Source organism: Gopherus flavomarginatus, chromosome 11, assembly GCF_025201925.1.
Source record: "Gopherus flavomarginatus isolate rGopFla2 chromosome 11, rGopFla2.mat.asm, whole genome shotgun sequence".
NCBI classification, from domain to species: domain Eukaryota; kingdom Metazoa; phylum Chordata; order Testudines; family Testudinidae; genus Gopherus; species Gopherus flavomarginatus.
The window spans coordinates 26,490,511-26,515,701 of record NC_066627.1 but is presented as its reverse complement, the minus strand read 5'-3'; the positions used below and the strand labels follow the sequence as shown (position 1 = coordinate 26,515,701).

At 48.7% G+C, this 25,191-nt stretch overlaps 1 protein-coding gene across 1 annotated transcript in view; it reads left to right on the top strand.

The window, feature by feature from the left end:
* Positions 1 to 22,012, top strand: part of PIGU (phosphatidylinositol glycan anchor biosynthesis class U) — a 48,193-nt gene extending 26,181 nt beyond the window's left edge. The window contains exons 10-12 of the mRNA XM_050917404.1: positions 1,836 to 1,960; positions 5,018 to 5,160; positions 19,878 to 22,012. Of these exons, the coding sequence (XP_050773361.1) occupies positions 1,836 to 1,960; positions 5,018 to 5,160; positions 19,878 to 19,991 (382 nt within the window). The 3' untranslated portion in view covers positions 19,992 to 22,012. The remainder of the gene's footprint in view (positions 1 to 1,835; positions 1,961 to 5,017; positions 5,161 to 19,877) is intronic.
* The last annotated feature ends 3,179 nt before the right edge of the window (positions 22,013 to 25,191 follow it).

The window sequence follows — 25,191 nt, the reverse complement described above, 5'->3', positions numbered from 1 at the left end:
CTATATGGCAGAATGCCAGTAAAACAGAACAAGAGACATACAATTCTCCCCCAAGAAGTTCAGTCACAAATTTAATTAACACATTTTTTAACAAGCATCATCAGCATGGAAGCATGTCCTATGGAATGGTGGCCGAAGCATGAAGGGGCATATGAATGTTTAGCATATCTGGCATGTAAATACCTTGAGATGCCAGCTACAAAAGTGCTATGCAAATGTCTGTTCTCACTTTGTGGTGACGTAAATAAGACGAGGGCAGCATTATCTCCTTTAAATGTAAACAAACTTTTGTCTGAGCAATTGGCTGAACAAGAAGTAGGACTGAGTAGAGTTGTAGGCTCTGAAGTTTTACATTGTTTTGTTTTTGAGTGCAGTTACTTAACAAAAAAAACTGCATTTTTAAGTTGCACTTTCACGACAAAGAGATTGATAAACACTGTTTCATTTGTTTATCATTTTACAGTGCAAATATTTGTATTAAAAATAATATATGCTGATTTCAATTACAACACAATACAATATATATGAAAATGTAGAAAAACATGCAAAATATTTAATAAATTTCAATTGATATACTGTTTAATAGTGCGATTAAAACTGCGATTAATCTCGATTAATTATTTTGAGTTACTCGTGTGAGTTAACGGCGGTTAATTGACAGCTCTAATTAAAAATAAACTGTGCTCCAGAGCCTGATGCTTTCTACACACTCTGTAGCCCTCTGTCTCGTGCTTGTAAGGCAGACAAGGTGAGTGAGGTAATATCTTTTATTGGAACAACTTCTGTTAGTGAGAGAGACAAGCTTTTGAACCACGCAGTGCTCTTCTTCAGGTTCGACACAGCTACAACTACTCATGCTTGTAAAACAGGCAGAAAGCTGCACTGTGGAGATTCTTGTAAATATGTCTCTCACATATGTACCAAATGCTTGCACTGTCATAAGTTCAATATATATATAGGTCATTATTTTGGCCTACAGGCCTTTGACTGTGACACATACATTCATTCATGATTTGTAAAATACCCGTATGTGTTAAGCTGGTTTTGGAGTAGTTATGCAGGAAGCTGGCTGAATATTTCTGATTGAGGAGCTCCTGCTTTCTTACCCTAATATTGACCCATAAGTAGGGCTATGTGTCATACAATAGTCAAAAACATGGACTTGGGAGTGGAGGGGCAGCTGGAGCGGATACTTGATCACAGCTGGCTGTTGAGATGGATTCTGCTGTGGGTTGGACAGCAGGACACTTAAAGCCAGTTCTATAAAGTCCTTCATTGCAAAAGTAAAATAAAAGGTTCAGGAAAGTTACTAAAGGGTTAGGATAAGAACTGTGCCATTCTGTTTGAGCCCATTAACTGTCTTGATTTCAGATGGGACTGTTATGATGACTTGGAATGTATACAGCTGCTGCGCTGATATGCCATAGGGTGAATCTGCCAGGCAGTGAGCTTCTCAAAACAATCCTCATGGGGCAAAAGCATCTCAGAGTGAAGTAGCCTTGGTTACTGTTCCTACCACAACAACAGAAGGCAGCACTGGAAATGCCTGGACACAACAGGATGATCATGTAAATGTGTGCAATGTGTATGTGCCCAAAGTTTCCATGTGTAGGTACACAAATGCCCTGGGAATACTCCTCTCAAATTGGCTCAGTGCTTGCAGTCCAGCACACTGGAAGACTTGCTGGGCAAACAGAGCAAGAGCATGAAAGCTTGTAGGAGTCTGGCCGCAGTATGTTCGTGTGTCCCTGCTGATCCTTGGCACCAGTTCCAGAGAGAAATGCTGCTTCTCCAGTACCTGTTATGTCCAGTCACTGCCTTTTTCCTTTCTCTAGGGAGCACCCCATCTTCTTCTTGTTCGTTCAGCTTGCCATCATTTCTATCTTCAAGTCCTACCCAACCGTGGGAGATGTAGCGCTGTATATGGCCTTCCTTCCACTCTGGAGCCACCTTTATAGATGTAAGTTCTTTGTGTTTGATTCTTCCCTCCCCCAACCCCCACAGTCCCGGTGGCACACTCAATCCAAACTTTGGTTTGTTGACATGGCTGAGGTGAGAGGCTTAACTAAGGTCAGCTGTACACTACAGACTTATATCGGTAAACTGTGTCGCTTGAGAGTATGCAAAATCCACACTCCTGGGCAATGTAGTTATACTGACCTAACCCCCAGGGTCGACAGTGCTATGTCGGCGGGAGAGCTTCTCCCATTGACATAGCTACTGCCTTTCTCGGAGGTGAATTAACTATGCTGATGGGAGAAGCTCTCCAGTCAGAGTAGGAGCATCTTCACTTAAGCACTGTAGCGGTGCAACTGCACCAATGCAGTGTTTTAAGAGTAGACCTTCCCCCAAACTCTTCACTGCAGGTTGAAGGTAGGAAAACCAGATGTGGCCTGGTGCTGTGCAATACAACTGCATGCCACAGGGGGCACTTCCCCTCTTGGACTGTCCACTGTCTGGAAGGAAACAAGTCTGATAAGTACAAACCATGAAGTGTGTGGGGAGATTTTATGACTTTCGTGAACAACTTTCCCTCCCTTCTTGCCCAGGTTGTTCTGAGGATTAATTGCTTGTGTGTAAAGCTCTTTGAGATCCTTGCATGAAGGATACTTCATGAGTGCAAAGTATTTATTATCATATCATTGATATAAAGTACAGGCACCCTTTGAATTGGGTTGGGAGTGTTTCTAATCTCAGTTTATGGCTCTGGTAATCTGAGCACCAGCCCTACAGTTAATCCAGTCACTAGAACCCTCTCTTCTAACACTGTTAGTTCTGTGTTTTGTGCCGTGCCTGGAACATTGGTGTCCTGGTCCAGGATGAGGGCTCCTAGGTGCTACAATAATATAAATTATAATTCACAGTTGTCAGTTTGTTGTGTGTGAGATCACACACTCAGCATGTGTGCTGACTAGATCACCCCATTTAGCCAAGACATTGCTTAGCCTCTCTTAGACCACAAAGACCCTTTCCAGCCCCTGAGCATTGGACTTGGTGTAATTGTCAGGTAGCTTGCAGCTCATTTTCACAGACTCAGATTCCATGACGTACCACCTCGGGGTGACTTTAAATGTCTGCTGAGATAATGTTGCAGCAGCTAATGAGCTTGGCAGTGTAACGTTCCAGGAAGATTTGTGTTGCTTCCTGGAGTGACTGGTTTGGGGTGGGTACAGCAGTCAGTACCAGCCAACCCTGCTTGGCTGTTTTTTGGATTGTGTCAATCCATTGCTAACCCAAATATGACCTCAATTTCCTTAATAAGCAATTTCAGCCTTAAGACAAAGGAGCCTAGTTAGGCCTGGAAATGTGAAACCTGCCATCTTTGTTTCCCTTTGGCTTTTGTAATCCAAAACTAAGGGGTTTGGTTCAGAAGACTCACACCCTGGCCTCTCTGCTCCAGTTATTTCTATGAAGTTTTTGAAATCATTACAAGTTATATGTTTCTTGAAAATCCGAGCTAATCCTGAGCCCTCAAAAGGGAACAAGAGGAAGAACGAAGGGGATTGAATGGTTGTCACGTAGTCAGGGCTTCATTGAAGTGACCCATGGCTGGTTCTCTGTGGCAGCACTAGCTACTAGTAGGTGGGGCTTTTTACCTCCTTTGAGGACAGCTGCTCCTCCAGTCTTGGAATTAATATAGCAGAGGATAAAACAGCCTTGATAATACAGCCCAGCAACTCCATCAGTTAGACTTGATCCCTTAGGCAGCCAGGCCTGACAGACCAAGGCAGCATGTTTCCAAAACACCTTGGTTTAGCATGGGTGAGCTGGGCGCTCCAGGCACACACTGCCAAGGGACCATGGCTACCCGAGAAGGACAATACTCTTTCAGTACCTCATTGGAGGCTTTTTAAGAACAGGTTAGGCAAACACCAGTCAGGAATGGTCCAGTTCAGGGGTTGGCAACCTTTCAGAAGTGGTGTGCCAAGTCTTCATTTATTCGCTGTTATTTAAGGTTTCGTGTGACAGTAATAAATTTTACATTTGCAGGGGCCAGCGGATGGAACCCCAGACTGGCAGCGGGCTGAGTGGGGCCAGCAGCTGGGACCCCAGGCCTGCAGTGGGCTGAGTGGCTCAGCCTGCTGGCGGTCTTGGGTTCCGGCCCCTGCCAGCCGGGGTCCAGGCTGCTGGTCCGGGGTTCCATCCATCCAGGCTAGTAGCAGGCTGAATGGGGCCATCGCCCGGGACCCAGGCCAGCGGCACCGTGCCACAGTAAATCAGCTCGCGTGCCATCTTTACCACATGTGCCATAGGTGGCTGACCCCTGGTCTAGTTATTATGTAGCCCTGCCTGAAGTGCAGGGGTATGGATTATATGGCCTGTTGAGGTCTTTTCCAGTCTTACACTTCTATGATTCTATTATCCTGCAATGTCCTATTATAGTTATGAAAGGGAGAATGGTCTGCATCCTTTACGACAACATTGACAGCCAATTGGAAAGCTCCCCTGGGTTCCAGGCTAATCCAAAGTGATTTGGGTACCTTCAGTAATTGATCACTCCAGCTCTCCTGTAGGCAAGCACAGCAACCTGATTTGATGCTGAGGTGAGGTGCAATATCCCTCTCAGAGAATGAGCTTTAATGGCTCTTGAATAACCCAGAGACACTGCCCCCTGCTGCTGTTGTGAGGTCTCCTGCTTTTGCTGTCATCAGAGCTGCACTTGCTGGAAACCAGGAGCCACAAAATAAGGGATCCAATCTAAAAATTAAACAGGCAAAATTCTTTTCTTTTAAAGAAAAATCCCAGTTGTTTTATTATAGAATGCAATAGCGGGATTATTATAGCAAATATTTATCATTATGAAAGGTTGTGCTGGTGGAGAGAACCACCCTTTAATTAGTGCCTCCAAACTGCTGGGTGGCGCTATAGACATGCTAAGTACCATCCACTAGATGATCTCCTGAGGTCCCTTCCAACCCTAATAATCTAATAATCTATGATTCACTCATTGACATGAGGTCAGCTGCTTGTTAGTATCTCAGCTACACTGTTATAATATCTTTGTTTTTTCTTACAGTCCTTCGGAACATCTTTATCCTCTCCTGTGTGCTCATTGTCTGCTCCCTACTGTTCCCAGTGCTCTGGCATCTCTGGATTTACGCAGGAAGTGCCAATTCCAATTTTTATTATGCCATCACTTTGACGTTCAATGTAGGGCAGGTTAGTAAAATGAGGCAACTGGCAAAACTTATGCAGAACAGCTGGGTGCCTGGTAACATGACTGTCAAATAATATCTGGGTCTGTTACAGCAGCAGTTCTCAGGGTCCGGGGCTCCCTGGAGGGGCCATGAGCAAGTTTCAGAGGATCCTCCACAATCAGCCGGAAAGCCAGGGCAGAATGAGACTCACTGGGGCTCGGGGCAGAAAGTCGAAGCCCAAGCTGAAGGCAGGGGGGGTGAAGCCAAAGCCCAAGCAAGTCCACTCTGCAGGGTGTCCTGTGGTGTGGGGCCCCAGAGGAAGTTGCTCTGCTTGCTACCCCTTAATGCCAGCCCTGGCTTTTAGTCTACTGGATGTGTGTAAAAACAGTTGTTGTGGCACAGGTGGGCTGTGGAGGCTTTTATAGCGTGTTCAGGGGGCAAGGGGGCTCAGAAAGAAAAAGATTGAGAACTCCTGTGTTACAGAATATGGTCCATGTTGTGCATCCTGCACTGATTGTAGCAAGCGTCCTGGCTGTCTTGTCAAGCTGAGATCTGCACTGCCAAGAGCTTAGTCACGAGGTTCTAACACATTAATAAGAAGCAGAACTATTCTGTCTGATTACTTGAACCATATCTTAATGTTCTATCCAGTTTATGCTGCAAAAAATACAGCCTGTAGCTTGGAAACAAAGGAAGGATCCCAGGCATCTGGTTTGGAAGCTGGCAGATTTGTAAAACAGCAATAAAAGCTTGTATTTAAGTTAACGTCCTACAAAGGAAAGTTAATACCCAAAAGCACCCAGATAATCTTCTTTCCTCCTCTTGAGCTCAAGTCCTGCAAGGTGCTGGTCATCTCCCGCTCCCATTGACTTCACTGAGACTGAACATGCTCAGCACCTTGTGGGATTGAGACGCTTGTCCACAATTTCTGCAACCTGCTAATTTCTTTTTCCTCCTTGTATTAGTAGTATTTACTGGCAATAGACAGATCCCCAAACTCCATCCACACTTCTCCCATTTACAGTTTGTATGCAGAAAACTTAAAGGAGTAAGTAAGCCACTCCATATTGCTGACTTTCACTGAGTCTTGCGTCAGTTTCGCATGCAGAACAATTAGACTTTGTTTGCCCTTTGAAGAAACTGAATGTTCTTTTCATGTTAAAAATTAGACCATCTCTAACCCTTTGGCACTCTGGGGGTGTGTGCTTCACCTTGTACTAGACAGGCAAGCTTACTGAGAGGCCAGAAATGAGCCATTTGTGCAGTTAAAACACAGTAGATTTATAAAGGGCGAAAGTTCTGAAATGTGAAAGCAAACGGTAAGAGTGGGGGAGATAGGCTATAAAGATACTGATCAAAATAATCAGTGGCCCCCATTGACTAATTTATTTTTCTTTCTGGTGATCTGAGGAGACATAACAGAAGGGTTGGCAGGCCTCCTTCTTATGCTGCCACTAGTGCTTCTGTCCAAAAACAAGCCCAAACACAGGAGTGTGGCCTGAGTCAGCACCAGTGTCCGCCTGCTGCTGCTACTAGACTTGTGTAGCACTTAGTGATGCTAAGGATGGTGATTTAATCATGCTGATGTTATAATGGTACCAACTGGGACTGAAAATTAACAGTTGACTGATGATCACTGGAGGAAGTGCATTTGTCTGCTGAATGCCAGACTCCAGCTGCACACGTTAACTTGCCCACCATCCCTACTGCTGAAGTGTAGCCTACAGGTCCAGTGGGACCTCCAATGAAGCAATAATAGGCAGCGATCTTCTCACATTCTATGAGATTCTGCTTGTCTGTAACACAGCACCGTGAAGGAAATTGTCCCTGTCGCTGGAAGGGACAGGTTTAGTTTGTGAAAAGACCCATATATCTGCTGGAGTCAGGGAGTTGGATTGCCTCAACAATGTTCACAATATGTGACATAGCAAGTTAGAGCATTAGCGAGACATCACTTTTAATAAAAGCAAGATGTTCCCTTTGCCCTTTAGTTCGCAAACAGATGATAGAGTGGTTCTGTAGCTGTCACTAAGCTCTCAGAGCTGCCATAGGAGTGCTGTAGGCATTCCTACTGGGTGCCTCCCTTCCGCCCCCACCCCCCAGACTTGGGGGGAGGGATAGCTCAGTGGTTTGAGCATTGGTCTGCTAAACCCTGGGTTGTGAGTTCAATCCTTGAGGAGGCCGTTTAGAGAACTGGGGTAAAAATCTGTCTGGGGATTGGTCCTGCTTTGAGTAAGGGGTTGGACTAGATGACCTCCAGAGGTCCCTTCCAACCCTGATATTCTGTGTCCAGTGAATCCCTGTAGTCTCCCTATTTTTGTTTTGGCCTACCTTATCCCCCAATCTCCCATGTGCTAGGATGCAGGGACCCTCTGTGGTGCTGTGTTTAGTGGAAGGTAGAATGTGTGGAACCCTGTATGTGAACTCCCAGAACCCTGAACCTCCATGCAGATAGCACCACATCCATTCCATTGCACCTTGCCCCTAAGCCAGAGGTGGGCAAACTACAGCCCACGGACCACATCTGGCCCTCAGGACCCTCCTTCCTAGCCCCATAGCTCCCAGCCAGGGAGGCTAGCCCCTGGCCCCTCCCCTGCAGTTCCCCCTCCCCCACAGACTCAGCTCGCTCCGCTGCCAGCGCAGTGCTCTGGATGGCAGGGCTGCAAGCTTCTGGGGCAGCGCAGCTGCAGAGCCCAGCCTGACCCAGTGCTCTGTGCCGCACAGTGGCGATGGCATGCCTGGCTCCAGCTGAGCAGCATGGCTGTACTGCCACCAGTGCTCCAGGCAGTTCAGTAAGGGGGCAGGAAGTGGTGGGGGGGGTTGGATAGAGGAAACGGGAGTTTGGAGGGGTGGATAGGAGTCGGGGCAGTCAGAGGGTAGGGAGCAGGGGGGTTGAATGGGGCAGAGGTCCCAGGGAGGCAGTTGGGAATGAGGGAGGGGTTGGATGGGGCGGCAGGGGGCAGCCAGGGAACAGGGGAGGGTTTGGATGGTGCAGGAGTCCTGGGGGTGGGGGCTGGGCCACAACCCTTTCCCCTAATCAGCCCTCCATACAATTTCTGAAACCTGATTCAGCCCTCAGGCCGAAAAGTTTGCCTGCCCTTGCCCTAAGCACTCATGATAGGGTAGGAGTTGCCCCAGTGGGAGGTTGTACTTTCCTGGCTCTGTTGTCTTATTTATAATGACAAAGGCACGCTTGCTTCCTTTTTCAATTCAGTCTCATTCAGTGACGTTTCCGTTTTTATTTTTGGTTCCAAACATTTGGTTCTTTACACTGCATTACTCATGCAGCTGGAAGGTACACACAGTCAGGCTTCCTGAGCTTTCTGCCAGTGTGAACCGTTCATCCTAGAAATGCCGCAATGTCTCCCTTTTTGGGAAAGGAATATGCTGGCTTGTCAGTAAGTGCAGGGTTTTTCTGGGGTTAATAGTCACATGGACTGCTCCCCTCAGGTCATTAATCTCCAGGAAGTGCCGTGCAATTGCATGAGTATTGCTATTGCAAGCTGAAAGCAGGGATCTCTTTACTGATGATGTTGGTTCAGCTGGAATGTATAGAGTATTACTAGGTAATAAATGCCTTATACATTGTTAATCAATGTAATCAAGTATTACAGGTTCAAATGTAATTAAGTAAGGGGACCTTAAGTAACTTAGCTTGATTTGATTTATTAAGCAATGGTTAGTGCAAAAGAGAAGTATACATATTACCAGGTTGTAGAACCATGCCTTGCAACCTGATGACAGCGACAAAGAGTCTTGTGGCACCTTATAGACTAACAGGCGTATTGGAGCATGAGCTTTCGTGGGTGAATACCTACTTCGTCAGACGCACTGTCTTGTTTTTGTCTATTATACCCAACTTGTTCAAATTTCATTACTGTCATTTTTCCCCAGTCTGCAGACATTTTATTTTAGTATATTTCCTAACTTGTTACATTTTATAAATGTCCAGCTGCATGACTGAGCACCTGGGGTTTGTCCTTCACATTAGGCTAACTCATAACTCTGTTATTGTGACTAGTATGTTTAAAATACTGATTAGCTCTTAGGAAATATGACACAGGTTGTCATAAGCCAGTACTTTTCCACTCTTAACATTATAGGACTCAAAGCATCATAGGACTCTTGCTTACAAACGTACCATAAAGCCTCTGGGAGAGCCTTGCCTACAAGTCAACAACATTCACCAGTTGGGTACCTTGAAACTTCACTTGGCATTCTGTTCAGCAGAATGTGATGTGATGTGATGTGTAGCATCCCTAACCTGTTGTTAGAGAGGTGTCCACAGTCTTGGCTGCTTTTATGACTTGACATCATGAGCTGGGATTTTTTGTTGCAGATAGCATGAGAGCTACAGAGACCAGCTTCCCTGCTGTTAGTGAGCACTGCCCAATGTCACATGCTGCATATTGGCACATGGTCCCTCTCCCACACAGATCCCTGAATGTTGCATCCCTTCCCACAAGCATCACCCCTTTCTGTGACTCTTTCCCTGTAGGCAGAGTCTGGTGGGAGACTCAGCAGAAGACCCTCTGCAGTGCTCACCCTCAGTCTTGTCACTTTTCAGTAGGGCTGGGTGAAACACTTCAGACAAAACTTGTTTTTCCCCAAAGAATGTGGGTTCAGGTCAGCTTTGGCAGCTTATTTCAGCTGAAATGAAAAAAGGAAAAATTCCAGAAATGTCAGAATAAATTGTATCAGAACAAAACATTTCATTTTGGGGGGCTAGATCCACAAGAGGAATAAGGTGCCATTCACAAAATGGAGGGGGTCAGGGGCTGCCACCACTTCTCCCCTACTTACAACCACTAGCCCCGTAGTTAGGGCTCTAACTGGGGATGTGGGAGACCCACATTTGAAACCTGCTCTGGAGTTGTAGGGACTTGAACCTAGGCTTCCCCCTTCCCAGGTCAGTGTCCTAACCTCTAGGCTATAGGGTATCCTGGGGTGGAGTTCTCTCCGGCTGTCCTGTTGAAGCTGTTCCACTTTGTATAAAATTCTTGAATGGCTTATATGCCAGACAGGGGAGAGAGAATGACCTCGTATGCTGATAGTTAAGGTACTTACCTAGAGGGAGACCCTCTCCCATCCCAGGTGAGTGCCAATCCTACTAGGCTATTGGGCATGACATCACCATCAAGCCCAAAGTGCTCCTCCAATGTCATCCCGCTCCGCAGCATCGGAATACAGGGTGCCGGATGCAATGGTCAGCCACCCCACTCCCGCCAGTACAGAGGAGGCTCTCATTCAGCCAGCAGTGTCTCAAGTTCCACCTGAGACAGACGTTACTCAAGAACAGGAGCCCACACAGGACCCTCTTGTCCCTGGCCTTTCCTCTTCCTCCTCTCCAGATGAAGCGGTGGCAGGGATATCCTCCTCAGACCCTCCTCCAATTGACTTGTGGGCACATCAGGACCTCCTGAGGCGGGTGGCCCTGAATATGAATCTTCAGATGAAGGAGGTCCCAGAGATAGAGGACCCGGTGGTGGATATCCTGTCAGTTGACACCCCCACAAGAGTGGTCTTGCCGTTTATCAGTACGATACAAGCAAACGCTGATACCATCTGGCAATCTCCAGCATCTATTATGCCCACGGCCAGGGGAGTTGAGCGGAAGTACATGGTACCGTCTAAGGGATATGAGTACCTGTATGTGCACCCTGCTTTCTGCTCCCTTGTTGTGCAATCAGTCAATGAAAGGGAACACAATGGCCAGCAAGCTCCTGCTCCAAAATCAAAGGAGGCTAGGCGCATGGACTTATTGGGCCGCAAGGTATACTCTACTGGGAGCCTCCAACTCAGGGTGGCAAACCAGCAAGTCCTGCTCAGCCGGTTCAATTATAACACCTGGACGGCGGTTGAGAAATTCAAGGAGTTCATTCCCCAAGACTCCCGTCCAGAGTTTGCTGCCCTTTTGGAGGAAGGGAAGAAGGTGGCGAGAACTTCTCTCCAGGCCTCCCTGGACGCAGCTGACTCCGCAGCCAGGATCCTGGCTTCAGGTGTTGCCATGATGCAGATATCATGGCTTCAGGTCTCAGGCCTTCCACCTGAGTTACAAACCACCATACAGGACCTGCCCTTTGATGGTCAAGGCCAATTCTCCGAAAAGACTGACCCCAAGCTGCAGAGCCTTAAGGACAACAGGGTCATCATGCGCTCCCTCGGGATGCACACTCTGGTGATTCAGCGCAGATCCTTCCATCCCCAGCCTCACCGCCCTTATTCCCCGCCTAGACCAAGACAGGACTTCAGCAGAGGGCACGGCCAAGGCAATCGTAGACGGCGGTCTGGACCCCAAGGAGGCCAGAATCAGGGTCCCTCCAAACCGCCTACGGGGCCAAAGCCAAACTTTTGAAGGTGCCCCCGAGGACGGCGTACCAGTTCCTTTCCAGGATCCTTTCCCTCCTTTTTCCAACCACCTCTCCTTTTTCCTCCCTGCATGGTCCCAGCTAACTTTAGATCGTTGGGTCCTACGCACTGTGGAACTTGGGTACCACCTCCAATTTATTCCCCCCCCCCTCCACCCTCGTCCCTCTTCAGGGACCCCTCTCACGAGCAATTCCTCTTACAAGAGGTGTGCACACTCCTTGCCATGGGAGCCATAGAGGAAGTACCAGAAGACGAAAGGGGGAAGGGGTTCTACTCCCGCTATTTACTAATCTCCAAGGCGAAAGGAGGCCTCAGACCTATCCTAGACCTGCGAGAACTCAGCAAATTCATGGTAAAGTTGAAGTTCCACATGGTATCCCTGGGGACCATCATCCCATCCTTGGATCCCGGAGACTGGTATGCCACCCTCGACATGAAGGATGCATGTTTCACATAGCCATTTATCCTCCACACAGGCAGTACCACCGGTTTGTAGCCAACTGTCAGCATTTCCAGTTTACGGTCCTACCGTTTGGCCTCTCTACAGCACCGAGAGTATTCACAAAGTGCATGGCTGTAGTCGCTGCCTCCCTCCACCACTGCCGGATAAACGTCTTTCCGTATCTGGACAATTGGCTCATCTGAGGGACCTCCGAGACACAAGTCACCCATCATGTAGGCATCGTCAAGGACCTATTCACACGTCTAGGCCTGATGATCAATACAGAGAAATCCACTCTGGTTCCCACACAGAGGATAGACTTCGTTGGGGCCATCCTGGACTCCAGTCTCGCCAGAGCCTGCTTACCACCGACTTGGTTTCAGGCGATGGTAACAATTATCCAAAGCCTACAGAACTTCCCGACGACTTCAGCTCGCACTTGTCTCGGTCTCTTGGGTCACATGGCTGCCTGCACGTTCGTGACCAAACACGCCAGGCTACGCCTCCGTCCCCTCCAATCTTGGCTCAACTCGGTATACCACCCGGCAAGAGACGCCATAGACATGATAGTCACCATTCCCCCGAGCATCCCAGGCTCCCTCGACTGGTGGCTGACGCCTTCCCTGGTGTGTGCAAGGATGCCGTTCCATCCACCCCAGCCTTCTATGTCCCTGACGACGGACGCGTCCTCTCTCAGCTGGGGTGTTCACCTCGGACATCTTCGCAGTCAAGGCCTTTGGTCATCTCAGGAGCTGGCCTTGCACATCAGTGTCCGAGAGCTGAGAGCAGCCCGCCTTGCATGCCAGGCGTTTCAACAGCACTTACAAGGCCGTTGTGTCTCAGTGTTCACAGACAACACAACGGCCATGTATTACATAAACAAGCAGGGAGGGACACGGTCCTTCCCCCTTTGTTAGGAGGCCATCCAACTCTGGGTCTTTAGTATAGCCCACTCGATAGACCTGGTAGTGTCCTTTTTCCCACGGGTTCGGAACACTCTGGCGGATCGACTCAGCAGATCCTTCCTGTCTCATGAGTGGTTGATTCGTCCGGACGTTATTTATCCTGTTTTCCGGAAGTGGGGATTTCCCCAAGTAGATCTCTTCGCTCCCCGCGAGAACAGGAAATGCCAGATGTTCTGCTCCTCCCAGGGCTCGATCTTGGACGCTTTCCTGATGCCGTGGACGAGCCAACTACTTTACACCTTCCCACCTTTCCCGCTGGTTCACAGGGTCCTGCTAAAGCTCCGTAGGGACGGAGCTCGCTTTATCATGATCGCTCCAGCATGGCCCACGCAGCACTGGTACACCATGTTGCTCTACCTCTTGATAGACAACCCAATTACCCTGCCTCTTCACCCAGACCTCATAACTCAGGACCACGGCAGACTTCACCACCCAGATCTGCAGTCCCTTCACCTCACGGGATGGCTGCTGTGTGGTTAAGCCAGTCAGAGTTACATTGCTCTGCCTCAGTACAACAAGTACTCCTGGGTAGCAGGAAACCTTCCACTCGGTCAACGTATCTGGCCGAGTGGAAGTGTTTCTCCTGCTGGTGCGAAACGCAGATTGTCACTCCCATCGAGGTCTCGATCACCACCATCTTGGACTATCTCTGGTACCTCAAACAGCAAGGCCTAGCAGTATCATTATTGAGGGTGCACTTGGCGGCCACCTCTACCTTCCACCAAGGGGAGAGTGGCCGCTCCGTGTTCCCGCACCCTATGGTTTCTAGGTTCCTCAAGGGCTTGGAGCGCCTATACTCCCAAGTACGACACCCCGCCCCAACCTGGGACCTCAACCTGGTTCTAACCAGACTCATGTCTGCCACATTCGAGCCATTAGCAACCTGCTCGCTACTATACCTGTCCTGGAAGACGGCTTTCCTTGTAGCCATTACATCGGCCAGACGAGTCTCCGAGCTTCGGGCTCTCACGGTGGACCCACCGTATATTGTGTTTCACAAGGACAAGGTGCAGTTGCGACCACACCCGGCATTCCTTCCTAAAGTGGTTTCGGCCTTTCATGTCAACCAGGATATCTTCCTTCCAGTCTTCTTCCCAAAGCCACACTCATCATGACGGGAGCAACAATTGCACTCCCTAGACATCCGTAGAGCGCTTGCATTTTATATCCAGCTGACAAAACCCTTTTGTAAAACGCCCCAATTCTTCGTCGTGGTGGCAGACCGAATGAAGGGCTACCTGTCTCCTCCCAGAGGATCTCATCTTGGGTGACGGCGTGCCTCTGTACTTGTTATGACTTGGCTCATGTTCCCTCGAGCCACCTCACCGCTCATTCTGCCAGAGCTCAGGCTTCATCTGCCGCCTTCCTGGCTCAGCAGTACCCATCCAGGAGATATGTCGCACAGCTACCTGGTCCTCGGTCCACACCTTTGCCTCTCATTACGCTCTAGTTCAACAGTCCAGAGACAATGCAGCCTTTGGCTCAGCAATTTTGCATTCTGCAACATCTCACTCCGATGCCACCGCCTAGGTAAGGCTTGGGAATCACCTAATTGGAATCAATATGAGCAAACACTCGAAGAAGATAAGACGGTTACTCACCTTTCTAACTGTTGTTCTTCGTGATGTGTTGCTCATATCCATTCCAAACCCACCCCCCTTCCCCTCTGTCGGAGTAGCCGGCAAGAAGGAACTGAAGGGCCGTTGGACTGGCAGGGGTTTATATCCAGCTCCTGTCCCTGTAATGTCACAGGCTGACTTCTTTGGGAGCCTTCGCCAAAAGGAGCTGCTGCTAGCGCTTTGGTTACTGTCCATGAGAGCAACATGTCACCGAGGGCCATAAAGGAAAGGAATGAAAATAGGGATTCGCGAAGGGTTGTTTCTTGTGCCCTTGTTTTTTGGCATGTGTGATGTCGTCATTCACGGTGGCAGGGAAGCCAGGGCATCAGCAGCTTGACTTGGCCAGAGCTGGTTATGTGAAGTGACTGGCCTCGCTTCTCAGAAAGGTGAAGGGCTGCGAGGAATGGCAAAGGAGCACAAGGTTGGGATTCAGGAAGCCCTAAGATCTAGCCTTGGCTCTGTCATGGGCGGTTTTAAGAATTTATGTGAGATCAGCACATAACAGCCCCAGTCAGGGCACTGTACAGTCACAGTGTACTGAGGAGTTATTGTAGCTAAATCGTTTCATCTCTTTGTGCCTTAGAGTCTTCATCTGTATACTGTGGATAACAGCACTCACCCACCTCCCTTGAGAATGGTGAGGGCTGATATTCCGACAGTGCCTTGCCCATGGATAGGGCCATGGGTCTATTACTGAGCGGCTGGTCTTGGATTACTTTTACTATTATTTTGTGAACTTCAGTCTCCTCTTGGCCTGCCTTTTCCAGGGAGACTCCCTCACCACTACTTGGGGTTGAGGGCTGCAGGGAGCTGGCCCGCCCTGGGACTCTACCTGTCCTTCTGTCAAGGTAGCAATGTTGTTGTTTTAACCATTACTCACATGCCAGTCAATACCAGATTGGAGCTATTGTTGCATGCAAAAAACTGTATTAATGCAACACTGTGACTTAACTTTGATTTCTGTGCCTTTATAATCTGTTCCCTGCAGCAGTCGTAACTCAGATCCCTTCTGTGCATTAAAAAGTTTCCATTAAAATCAGCACTTCCCAAGAGATACCATACCATGCTGTCTAAGGTACCATGCTTACCTCCTGTTCTAAGTATACTGCTGTGTGGTAACTGATTATTGACTTTCTAATGATGGTCACTGTATAAAATTTGTATTCTACATAGTGGTGACTCCAGGGATTTTAATATAATTGTGCTATGTTCCTGTGGGAAGCATCACTGCATGTTCCATGAGGGGATGAAATCTGAAAGGAGGCAGATGAGAAGTGCCTCTGAGAAAGGGGACTGTGCAATTAGAGTAAAAGATTACCCACCCTGTGGCCACGTGTTCCCCCCCTACACATCTGAGCTTTGCAGTGCCAGTCCCTCCTTGGCTCTGGCAGCCTTTTTGCTGTGCTGTCACACATGGGAGACTCAGCCCCAGAACAATCTGACCTTGAAATTAATGTGTGATCATCAGAGCACCCACTCATTTGTGTATTTATTTCAGAAGACAGCCTGGTTGGTGCACATTAAGATGCACTATCACTAATAATAGTACCTAGCTCTGATATAGCACTTTTCATCAGTTGGCTGCAGCAGAGCTGTGTGTTCACAGGAGTACGCATGCTTTTAACCGTTGGAAGATGTGAAGATTTCAGTCACGGGCCAAAACAAGTCTTGCAGCAAATGGGTGCAGTTGTGAGTGATTTATGGACTAACCTGGTTGTTCAGGTCAAGGCAGATTTATAGACAATATTTTACATTTCTGTGGGGCCTCTATATGAGGCTGTTGAAGTGTTTTCCAGATGTTAATGAGATGAGCCTCACAATCTCATGGCTGAGGTAATTAACCTCATGTGGAGAATCTGGGGAACCCAGGGGCTGTGACTGGCCTAGGTTCTGAGTTCTAGTCCTGGCACTGCCACTGGTTTGATGTGGGGTCTGGAGAAAGTCACTTAACTTCCCAGGTTCCCCAGCTGTGAAATGGGACTGTTCTGAGGCTTCATTAATGTCTGCACAGCACCCTGCAAAAGAACAGTATCATGTAAGTGGTAGGCATTCCTGTCGTCACTAAAATTACCCTGTGGGGAAAACCTGAGGTGACTTACTGGCAGCTCTGGAGAGAGTGGGACCAGTTGTCATGTGCATCTCTAGTATATTGCAGTGTCTGACAGGTCACCCTTGTGGCCAGTACGACTGCAAACCCTTCCTGAGTCACTTTTCTTCCTTCTGCTGCTGAGGTATTTCTTAGCGAGATGCTAGGAGAGGGAAATGGCGTTAATAGAAACTCATGGCTTCCCTGCTCAGGACTTTAACCAATTGAAAATCGTCCGCTCTCAAGGCTTAAACAAGTGGAGTTTGACAGAAACTCCACCCCCCCACCCCAGCAGATGTTGCAGAGCGAAGGGTATTATTTTGGATTTTACACTTTTTCTTCTGAAGTATCTAGCTTTGGCTATTATTAGAGGTGGGATATCACGTCAGACCGAGCATTAGCTTCTTCCAATGCAGCAAGTCTGGGCTGTTGTGATTCCCTCCAAGACCTTTTTTAGCTTATTCAGACACTTTGTACAGTTCTGGGAGAAAACTTCATCCAGTTCTCTGGGGTCCAAAAAACTCAGTTTGATTCCAGATTTCATCACTCAGGTGTCTTTATTTGGCGTACAGCAAAGCTATTCTGAGTTGATCAAACTCAAGTGTAGTGAGTACATAAGAACGGCCATACTGCATCAGACCAATTGTCCATCTAGCCCAGATTCCTGTCTTCTGACAGTGGCCAATGCCAGGTGCCCCAGAGAGCACGAACAAAAGAGGTAATCATCAAGCAATCCATCCCCTGTCCCATTCCCAGCTTCTGGCAACAGGGGCTAGGGACACCATCCCTGCCCATCCCGGCTAATAGCCATTGATGAACGTATCCATCAATGGGTATAGGGTGTACCCCACATCCAAAGTTACACAGAAATCCTGTCCCTTCATATACATTTACACATCTCATTGCATTTACAATATATTACATCACACAGTTTTGGACTGGTGTGGTTACTTTGCAGGAACCAGTCCCTGTGCAGCATGCTCTGTCTATGCATGTCCACATTCAACCTATTCCTTACCTCATCTTTACATTCCTAACTGATCTTGTCCATTGTTGATAAATGGTTCCCTGGGTGGTGTTCTTATCTGAGCTGGCTCAGACATAGTGTGTGTTTCAACTTAATGATCTGTTTACCTCCCTAATTGTGTGCTCCGAGAAATGAGGCCTCCTTCCAGGAGTTAATTACTCATGTCAGGCCAGGCTTCAGCTACATGGGGCTCCTAAAAGTTCCATATAGCTGGAGATGTTTGCAGTGACAATGGGTGGGAATTATTTCCCCATCTGTTCTAGAGAAAATAAATATTCCAGAAAGAAACCCCCTGGAAGGAGTGTGTGTATTTACTACACAGAAGGTCCAGGCTTGCATATTGGCATGTCCACACATAAGCAAGGCTGCCAGTCTAAAGGGAAGATAAGTGGACGCTTTGTGCTGGTGCAGCTAATGAGTAGATTGCCTTCCTGGACTGGGTTGCAGCTATGGGGGATCACCTGTTGTCAGCATCCTTCATGCAAGGTAACACTGATTTCCCCTGGAACCAGAGAACACTAACTACAGGTGTCTTTGCCGCTGCCTTGCATGGGACTTAGAGCCTCTTCCGCTTGAGGCTATTGATACCTCCTGTGTTGCTGTGCCACTCGTGAGAGCAGCATGTCCAAACAAGACGTGCCATAGCCTCTGCTTGAAGGAATCAGCCTTGACTGGGAACAGCATCATCCTTTTCACAGCAAGCAGTTGTGTTGTCGCAGGGTTTTAGAGATGAGCTCCGTAAGCTGCAGATTTCTTCAGTAATAGAGAGTCAGGGTGGGGAAGGGGATGCAGAAAATGTAGGATCTGGAAGCAGAATTGTTTTCCAGATCAAAAGTTTTTACCAGCCTTCCATGGAAGTGCTGACTCATCTTTGTGAAGTGACACTGTGGGAGAGAGCGAGAGATCTGAGCCTTCTTTCACACCCCACTTCAGGCACTGCCTCCCAGCTCCTTCTCTCCCAGCCTTGCCTCAGCTCTCTGCTGCCTTGTGCTTTCTCCTTCTGTCTCTGCCAGCCCCACTGACCACCCAAACTTCCACAATCCCCTGCCCTTCCCACTCCATCAGACCTGCCCCGCCCTCCCATCTGCAGCCACATTACCTGCTCCACACCAAGCTGCCTCCTGCTGACAGTGCAGCTCCCTTCCTGCTTCTCCCACCCGGCCCATCACCCCATTCCCTTGGTCCAGTCAGCACCCAGGAGGGCTGTCAGGTAAGATTCCGTCTTGAATGAATTCACTGAGTAACATCATGAATGCTCAGGAAGTGCTTTGCAGCTATGTCTCGCTGTTATTTGGTTGTTATAGTGATTGTATAAAGGCCTCCGGCTCCAGAATGGGTCAGGGTCACTGGTGAACGTGACTGCTTTGTTCCCAGGCGGATGGGATCCAAGTGCTGATGGGCAGATATGGGGACAATGGTATCAGTGGATGAATGGCAAGTAGGTAAATAACAAATAGTGTTTTAAGAATGATCAAACTTTGGCACTCACTGAAAGCCAGTCCCTGTTGTGGGAGCTGCCCGGATTGGCAGTTACAGAAAACAAATGTTGGCGTTTAGGCCTTCCTAAATGTTGGCGTTTAGGCCTTCCTTCCAGAACTGTTCATTGAGTTAGCTCTTGAGTTTTCACAAACACTTGTACAGGACCCAGCACAATGGAATCTCACTGCAAAATAGAGATTCATTTGGGAGGAAGGGTCGCCTAGTGGTTAGTGCCCAGGACTCCTGTGGTCTCTTTCCCACTCTGCCACTGACTTGCTGTAATAACCTGGGCAAGTCACTTAGGCCCAGATTTTGAAAGGTGTATGGGCATTGCTCCGCTCAGCATGCAACACCTAAATACCTTTCAAAAGCTGGGCCTTAGTCTTCCTGCAATTTACCCATCAGTACAATGTGTATTGGTAGCACTGAAGTCCCAAAAGCCTCTATCTCGTTTCCTTGTGTGTTAGACCCTGAGTGTTTGTGGCTTTTCTTCTAGTCCTTCCTAGGCTCTTGTCCTTTCTGAATAAAATGGTCACTCAGAAGTGATCAGACTTTAAAGTAAAGACCCTTAGAAGTGATCAGCATGGGGTTCTGAGATGGGAGAGGTTGGATTGGGTTGTGTTACTGCTCTCCTGAATGAGAGACGAGGCTGGGAGTGATATGGGAAAAAGAGCTTTGCAGCAGTGGTCTGTACAGCTAGCTAGTCTTTGGTCTGAAGTGTTACTTACACCCTGTACGTTTCACTTCTGCAGATCCTGCTCATCTCTGATTATTTCTACGCCTTCCTCCGGCGAGAGTACTACCTCACTCACGGACTCTACTTGAGAAGGAAAGACGGAACGGAGGCCATGCTGGTTCTGAAATAATCACCCTGCCCTGCATGACTTGGGGAATGGACTTCTATCTGAAACACGCAAAGCTTGGGGTGGGTGGGGAGGGTTCCCTGAGAATGGTCTGACTCGTGGGATGTTACCTACTGTGGAGGAAGAAAGGGCTGAGGTTTGGATAGGAGTACCCTCATTGGCAGTGGCGTTGAAGTCAAAGCCAAGATCATAAAAACTGGCCAAAAACTGCTGCTGCTAGGGCCACGTGGCCTCTGTCGAAGCACCTCCCTTCTTCCTTCAGCTGTGCTTTCTGCTATGACACCAACCATCAGTTCCGGCTAGTCCAGCAGGGATCAGAGCAGGTAGCTGGGCTGACGTTGGGACTGCATCTCAGGCCCAGAGAGTTAAGGCCATAAACCCTTTAATTTATTATCATCACTTGTGGGGAAAACCACTGGAGATGTGTTTCTCTCTTTCTGGAACTGACTGGAAATCTCTTCATAGTCTGCTTTGGTTCCTCCTCCTCCATTGCTTTCCTCAGTGATGCTCCTGCTTGGCATGCAGCAAGCTCTGGGGACTTAGCTGTGACTGACTCAGACACTTGTTTCTTCATTCTGTTGTTGCATCTGGAAATCAGAGAGTTTCTTGCACAGTGGACAGCTCCTGCAATGAATAGATGATCCAGGGGACAACCCATTGGCTTTCCATAGCAGAGGGAAAGCGATAGCATGAATGGTCTGGGAGGGATGTACAGGAAAATCACCAAACTGAAATACAAACCACCAGGAAGAGTGGGAGGGGAAAGGAGTGCAGGGACAGGGAGGGTTGGGGATAGTCTGGGGGTTTCCTTTTAAGGGAGAAGAGTGACTATCCCTTTGGAAGCTAGACAGCAGCATTGTGAGGTTTATGGGAAAGGGACAAAATAATAGAAATAACATAGCATCACTTATTGAATCCATGCGGCGCATGGCTGCCTGTGGAATACAGAGTGTCAGCCCAGTGCTTCAGTTTCCTAGGAAGGTCCCTCCCATTCAGCCCACCCCCTCTTTTATTATTTGGGGCTTGTGTTTAGATCCTGGAGCTGCCCCACTCTGGGATTTTGGGAGACAGGCCAGGAGGGAGAATTCTTCTCTAGAAATACAAATCCAAACTGGAAGGAGCCTCTTAGTACTTTGGGCTGCAGCCACTTAGCAAGGAGAGACATTTACCCAAAGTGTTATTCCCTCGCACCTAGAACAGCATTAAAATGGGGCTACGCTCAGAAAAGTGACTATGCAAAAATGGCATCTTACTCCCCAGTTCTGGTCCCTGTGTGCCAGAGCCACACACTTTAGGGACCAAGATAAGTGTTGCTGCTGCTGTTAACTCTTCAGACCTGACACAGCTCCGAGAAACCAAGCAGGATCCTAGCCAGTGTCCTTGGCACTGATGCCGGCAACACAAACCAGAGAGAACCCAGCTCAACTCTCAGATCCCAAGGGTGGTGAAGGGCTGCTAATTCAAAACCCCCTTTCGTCATTTTACTTTTAAACCAAGCACGTTCAGCAGAGAATGATTGAGACACGGTCATGCCCACCCCTGCCCAGGCCACTTTTACAGAGTCACTCCGCTGGATATGGTGCCCTTTCTCCTACATTTTCTGTCTGGTTGAGCAGTTGTTCAAATGGCTTTTTGTAAGAAAATGATAAACTTTTGCCTTATTGCACTACTGTTGGCGCTTGGGAGGATGGGTTTGGGCTGAGTCCAGCCTGCTGTACGCAACACCCAGCTGCTCCCGTGTGGGAATTCCCTGGAAGAGAGATGCTCCTGGTCCTGGCTGCAGCAGGGCACTCGGGACCAGCTCTCTTCTCGATGGTCAGGTGTTTGGGGCACATCACAAAGTGAATAACAATCATGCAAGTTTTAAATGCTTCCCAAGTGTTCTGTGCAGCAGTGATACTGGGGGGCCGAGGGGCTCCTTACCCTCTGCCCCAGCCCATTGTTTTGGGCTTGTGCTTGGAGGAAAACTCCAGGGTCCGGGGTCATTTCCTGTTTAAATAAATCCAGGATTCTTTTTGTTCCAAGGCCTGAACTGCCTTAAATTGTGGTTAATGTAAATCTGGGTAAGGAGCCCAGAGGCTGCTCTATCTGTCAGGAAGGGAGCAGGACCAACGGTTTGGTACTGTGCGTTTACAAGGAGTAGGGCAAGCGGGTGGCTTTGGGCTAGATTCTCAGCCTGTATAGCCATGTGCAAGCCAATGGTGCCAGCACAGCTGCTTAGGCCAACAGAATTTGCACCCGTGAAAGTTGTCTGAAACTTGGCCTTCAAAGTCATCAGCTTTTCCTGATCTCCGGGGGTGAACTAGTTAGTCCTGCCCAAATGGCCGCCTCCAAAGGCCAAGTCAGAGCAATTGATGGCTGGTGATACTGCCGTGGTAACGGGGTGCCCAAGAGTGCTCTTTGGGGATGACACTTGGGCACTTTTAGAATGACATGGTGAGGGGATAGTGTTTGTTGGAGCAACTTCTGCTGGGGGGAGAGAGAAGCTTTCAAGCTACACAGAGCTCTGCTAAAGCCATTAGTTAATGTAACTGACAGTCTGGCTTCCCTGCCTAGTTGAAATGTGTCCCAGTTTTACCATGAGTCTCCCGCTCCCCCCCTTTTCATCCTCTTAATCCTAATCTCGGCTGGCACGCGGGAGCCCTGGAGCTGCAGTGTCCTGCCATGGGCAGTTGTCATGGCAGCAGCCACTTTCTCTCCCATGTGTTGCAGGGTCTTGGTGTGGGATAAATGAGGTTTGTTTTGTTCCAAAGCAGATTGCCTGGCACAGGGGCTTCTCCTCATGAGGCACCTCCCCCTGACTTGTGGAAGGCAGGATCCTGAGTTCAGACCCAGCTGCTCTCGCAGATTATATAAACCCTAGGGCCATTGGCTGACCCTTTGCTGATGCTATTTTAGAAAACATTTCTGCCCGTCTTGGACATCCTTGAGGTTTTCAGAATTAGACACACATGGAAGCCCAGCACCCTCGATCTCTTTCTGTCGGATTACCCAGAATGGGCATGTTTCCCCCAAGACCTGTGGCCCATCTGGGCTGAATGAGTGGCAGCTGCCAATCTGTGGGGTGCGAGCTGCCGTCTGGCTGGGACTCCCCCGTCATGGAACCTGTAATGAATTTTCTCTTGTAATGACATTTTTGCTGCTTTCAGCTCCAAGGCCTTATACTGGCAGGTCTTGTTCTGGGCAGCTACATTAGTTCCAGCACTGGAGGGTGGATTTTGAATCTCACTTGCAATGTGGTCCTCACATCTACATCTTGTGTAATTTCACAAAGTGAGTGATTTAACATTGGTGCCTGAAGGTCCCAAACTGTTGTAGGGATCACCGGTGGCTCCAGAGAGCTGGCTGGGACCATGGCACTAGTTGCATTCTAGCTTGGAGCTTTATACTGATGCCCATCACCATAGTCTCTGGGCATCTTCCATGTTAAACCAATCCCTAATGGACTTCAAGGAGTCTCTGGCCCATCTCCCTTTATGGGGTCAGAACTCACCTTAGAGTCATACGTGCTGACTCTGTGGGTGCTCCAGGGCTGGAGCACCCACAGAAAAATAATAGTGGGTGCTCAGCACCCACCAGCCACAGCTGTTCAGCAGCAGCCAACCAGATGTTTGGTGGCTGGGAGAGATACTGGGGGGAGGGCAGAGAGCAGCAAACGGTGGGTGGGCAGGGCCTCAGGGGAGGGGGCGGAGAGAGAGTGGAGTGAGGACACGGCCTCAGGGCGGAGCGGGGGTGGAGCTAGGGTGACCAGATAGCGAATGTGAAAAATCGGGAGGGGGTGGGGGGTAATAGGAACCTGTATAAGAAAAAGACCTGAATATCAGGGCTGTCCCTATAAATCGGGACATCTGGTCACCCTAGGTGAAGCACCTGGGGAAAAATACAACTCAGCGTTATTTTTAGGAGGCCGGCGGTTTGGGAATGAAAGGGGCGCTTGCGTTGTGAATGTCACTTAGGCGGAAAGACTTTCTCAAAGAGGAAGGCTTTGCAACAGCGTTTCCTGAAGATGGTCAAACTCAGGTTCACCTGAGCTCTTCTGGCATGTCATTCCACCGCTGGATCCCCGCAACAAAGCACCCTCTGTCCCTAGCTCTCCATGCTTCATCTTGGCCTTTGTGATCTGCACGGTCTCAGAGAGCCACTCGCCCAGTGGCTGATTGATCAAAATTTGCTCTTTGATATAGCTGGGGCTTGCTCCATGAATTGCTCTGAAAAATTATTCAAAGTAACGTTAGGAAAGTTAGTTGCTGTGGTTGCACCCTGGATGCAATGTGTTTGTCTGGTGCCCATAGCCCCTCCCCACTCACAATCTATTAAAAAGGCTCTGCGGGGGGGAAGAGAGCTTGTTCTGTGCAGAGCGTGCTGCTAGCTCCATGGGTTGGCTGCCTTTGGAATGTGATGTAAGATTTCCCCCAGTAGTTTGGCTTCACTCCAGAGCAGATTGTGAGTTGTACTGAACAAAGGAGCTAAGGGAGCTTAGGGGCTACAGAGGACAAAATGCTGGAATGACCCTTCTGTGGCTGAAATGAACCTTTCCTAGAAAAAGCCCAGGCTCAGCAGCATTAGGAACCAAAGGGCAGCTCCAGCTCGCCTCCCCGGACGGTAGGTAAAGCAGGAGGTAGAAGGACCACGTAAGGGCCGTATACCGGGAGTGGCCTGAGCGTCAGAAGCACGAAGCTGAGCTGCTGTGCTGATGAGCTTACAGCCTGATTCCGCTAGGGGAGGAAGGGCCAGCTAATGCGTGTGTTCATTCAGCAGGCAGTGTGGCTAAAGGGACACCGCCAACGTGAAAATGAAATCCCTGCGCTGCATTAACAATACCCCCGCATGTTTGAAGAGCACATCCCATTTGTATTTCACCATTTCTCTCCATTTGGTACAATGGGCCTGCTTCTCCTCTTGCCTCACATCTTGGATTATCCTTCACGCCAGTGCAAAGAGATTCGCTCTCCAGTCAGAATCTTCCAGTCCAACGGTTGCCAATTTTAATTTGGACGTATTCCTGGAGGTTTCATCACATGACATAATCTTTAATTCCTGGTGACTCCAGGACGAACCTGGAGGGTTGGCAACCCTATTCACACCTTCCCACCACTGATGGCTTCTTGTAGCCACTTGGCCCAGGTGTGGATTACAGCACAAGGTACCAAATGGTGCTAGGCTGCTTGGTTTTGTTTTGGTTCTGAGCAGTTTCACTTCCTAG